We start from the raw sequence: 1,686 nt of genomic DNA, 5'->3' as shown, positions 1-1,686 counted from the left end.
TCCCAGCCAATAGCGCGCCATCGCCGCGTAGTGTTTTGTGTCCGTCGCTTCGGAATCTTCAAGTGTTTTTTCCATCCGTGGCGACACACGCATCGACTTTGACGATCGTATCCGGTGAAGCGAAGTTTCTTGTTTGTCACCGTAGTGTTGAGTGTTGCTGCCACCGCTTCGGATTCCGTGTGCTACTTCCCATCCATTGCAACAAAAGCAACGAAATTCCTGTCCACATCCCCGTGTTACTGACCCGCGAAGGATTACATCAGGATGCCACCCAAACGGACACCGGTGAAGAAGGTGCCGGATTCTGCCGAGTGTGAAGCCCAGCTTGGGGCGCTAGTCCACAACCGTGGATCAGCACAACGAAATGTGACCAGAATCCTAACTATCCTCAAGCAGGCCGAAAAGGACAGGAGTGAACTCAGCCCAGCCCAAGTCAAGGTGTACCAACGAAGTATTGAAAATGAGAAGGCCGAGTATGTCAGGTTGCACCAGGAGATTGTTGCCCAGTCCTCAGCCGACAAGCGCGATGAGCAAGATGAGCACTACCTGCGGTTCATGTACCTGTACGAGGAGGTATCCGTGCTGCTCGAGAGTTGTACCGAGAAATTGACTGTTTGCCGCCAACTCAGCAGCCACCTTGTGTCACTAACCAGCAACCGATCATCGTTCAGTCCCAATCCTTTGGTGCTCCATTGCCAACTTTAGATGGTCATTATGAAGCATGGCCCCGCTTCAAAGCCATGTTCCAGGATCTGATGCAGCGTTCATCAGATTCAGATGCCGTGAAGTTGTACCACCTCGAGAACTCCTTTAAAGGAGATGCCGCTGGTGTGATCGATCTGGAGACGTTGCAGGACAACGATTACCAGCGCGCATGGGACATCCTAGAGGAGAGATTTGGCAACAAGCGGCTTATCTTGGAATCTCACATCCTGGGCCTGTTAAACCTAAAACAGATGACAAGGAGCTCGTCGAAGGAACTCCGGAGTCTCATCGAAGAGTGCACTCGCCATGTGGAGAACCTCATCAAGCTCGGTCAACCACTTTCAGGGATGTCAGAGCTGATCGTGGTGACCGTGTTGAGTCATGCGTTGGATGGTCAGACCCGTGAGCTGTGGGAAGCTTCAATGGACCAGAAGGAGCTTCCAGACTACGAACAGACCATCGAATTTCTAAAACAACGATGCGTCATTCTGGAGAGATGCGAGAATAGTGCATCCATCGTATCCCCGAGTCCCAAGGTCTCCAACCGGAAGCCGCCTACATCCAAGCTCGTGCCTTCCAAGACTTCGCATGCAGCGTTAGTAGTGCCGACGTATGTGTGCGACTTCTGTGCCGGACAGCATCAAAATTTCAAGTGTTACGTGTTCCAGAAGCTGTCCGTCAGCGCCATACGACAGTGAAGGAGCTAAATGCATGCTTTATTTGTTTGAGAAAGGGCCACCGAAGCTCAGCTTGTTCCAGTAGTAAATCGTGCCTGCAGTGCTCAAAAAGACATCACACGCTACTACATTTTGAGCGTAAGAGGACTCCAGTTAATCACCCAAGCAACACACATGTTATATATTAGTAACGACAGCGCAAGTTTTGGTTGTATAGAAGTTTATTTGACGTTATTCCAACACAATGTCAGAATTAAGTAAAAGTAACATCTATACAACCAAAACTTGCGGTGTCGTAACTCAT

At 49.9% G+C, this 1,686-nt stretch overlaps 1 protein-coding gene across 1 annotated transcript; it reads left to right on the top strand.

The window, feature by feature from the left end:
- Window positions 1-740: 740 nt before the first annotated feature.
- Window positions 741-1,403, top strand: LOC134290742 (uncharacterized). Its single transcript, XM_062857934.1, has one exon. It carries the CDS (start codon window positions 741-743, stop codon window positions 1,401-1,403), a length of 663 nt encoding a protein of 220 aa, XP_062713918.1.
- The last annotated feature ends 283 nt before the right edge of the window (window positions 1,404-1,686 follow it).

The sequence above is a fragment of the Aedes albopictus genome, chromosome 3 (genome assembly GCF_035046485.1).
Source record: "Aedes albopictus strain Foshan chromosome 3, AalbF5, whole genome shotgun sequence".
In the NCBI taxonomy this organism is placed as follows: domain Eukaryota; kingdom Metazoa; phylum Arthropoda; class Insecta; order Diptera; family Culicidae; genus Aedes; species Aedes albopictus.
Note: the sequence above shows the minus strand (reverse complement) of the source record. Positions and strands in the feature narration are given on the sequence as shown.

Excerpts from the sequence above, each read along its gene's own strand:
- LOC134290742 (XM_062857934.1), top strand. The coding sequence starts at position 741 with ATGTTCCAGGATCTGATGCAGCGTTCATCAGATTCAGATGCCGTGAAG.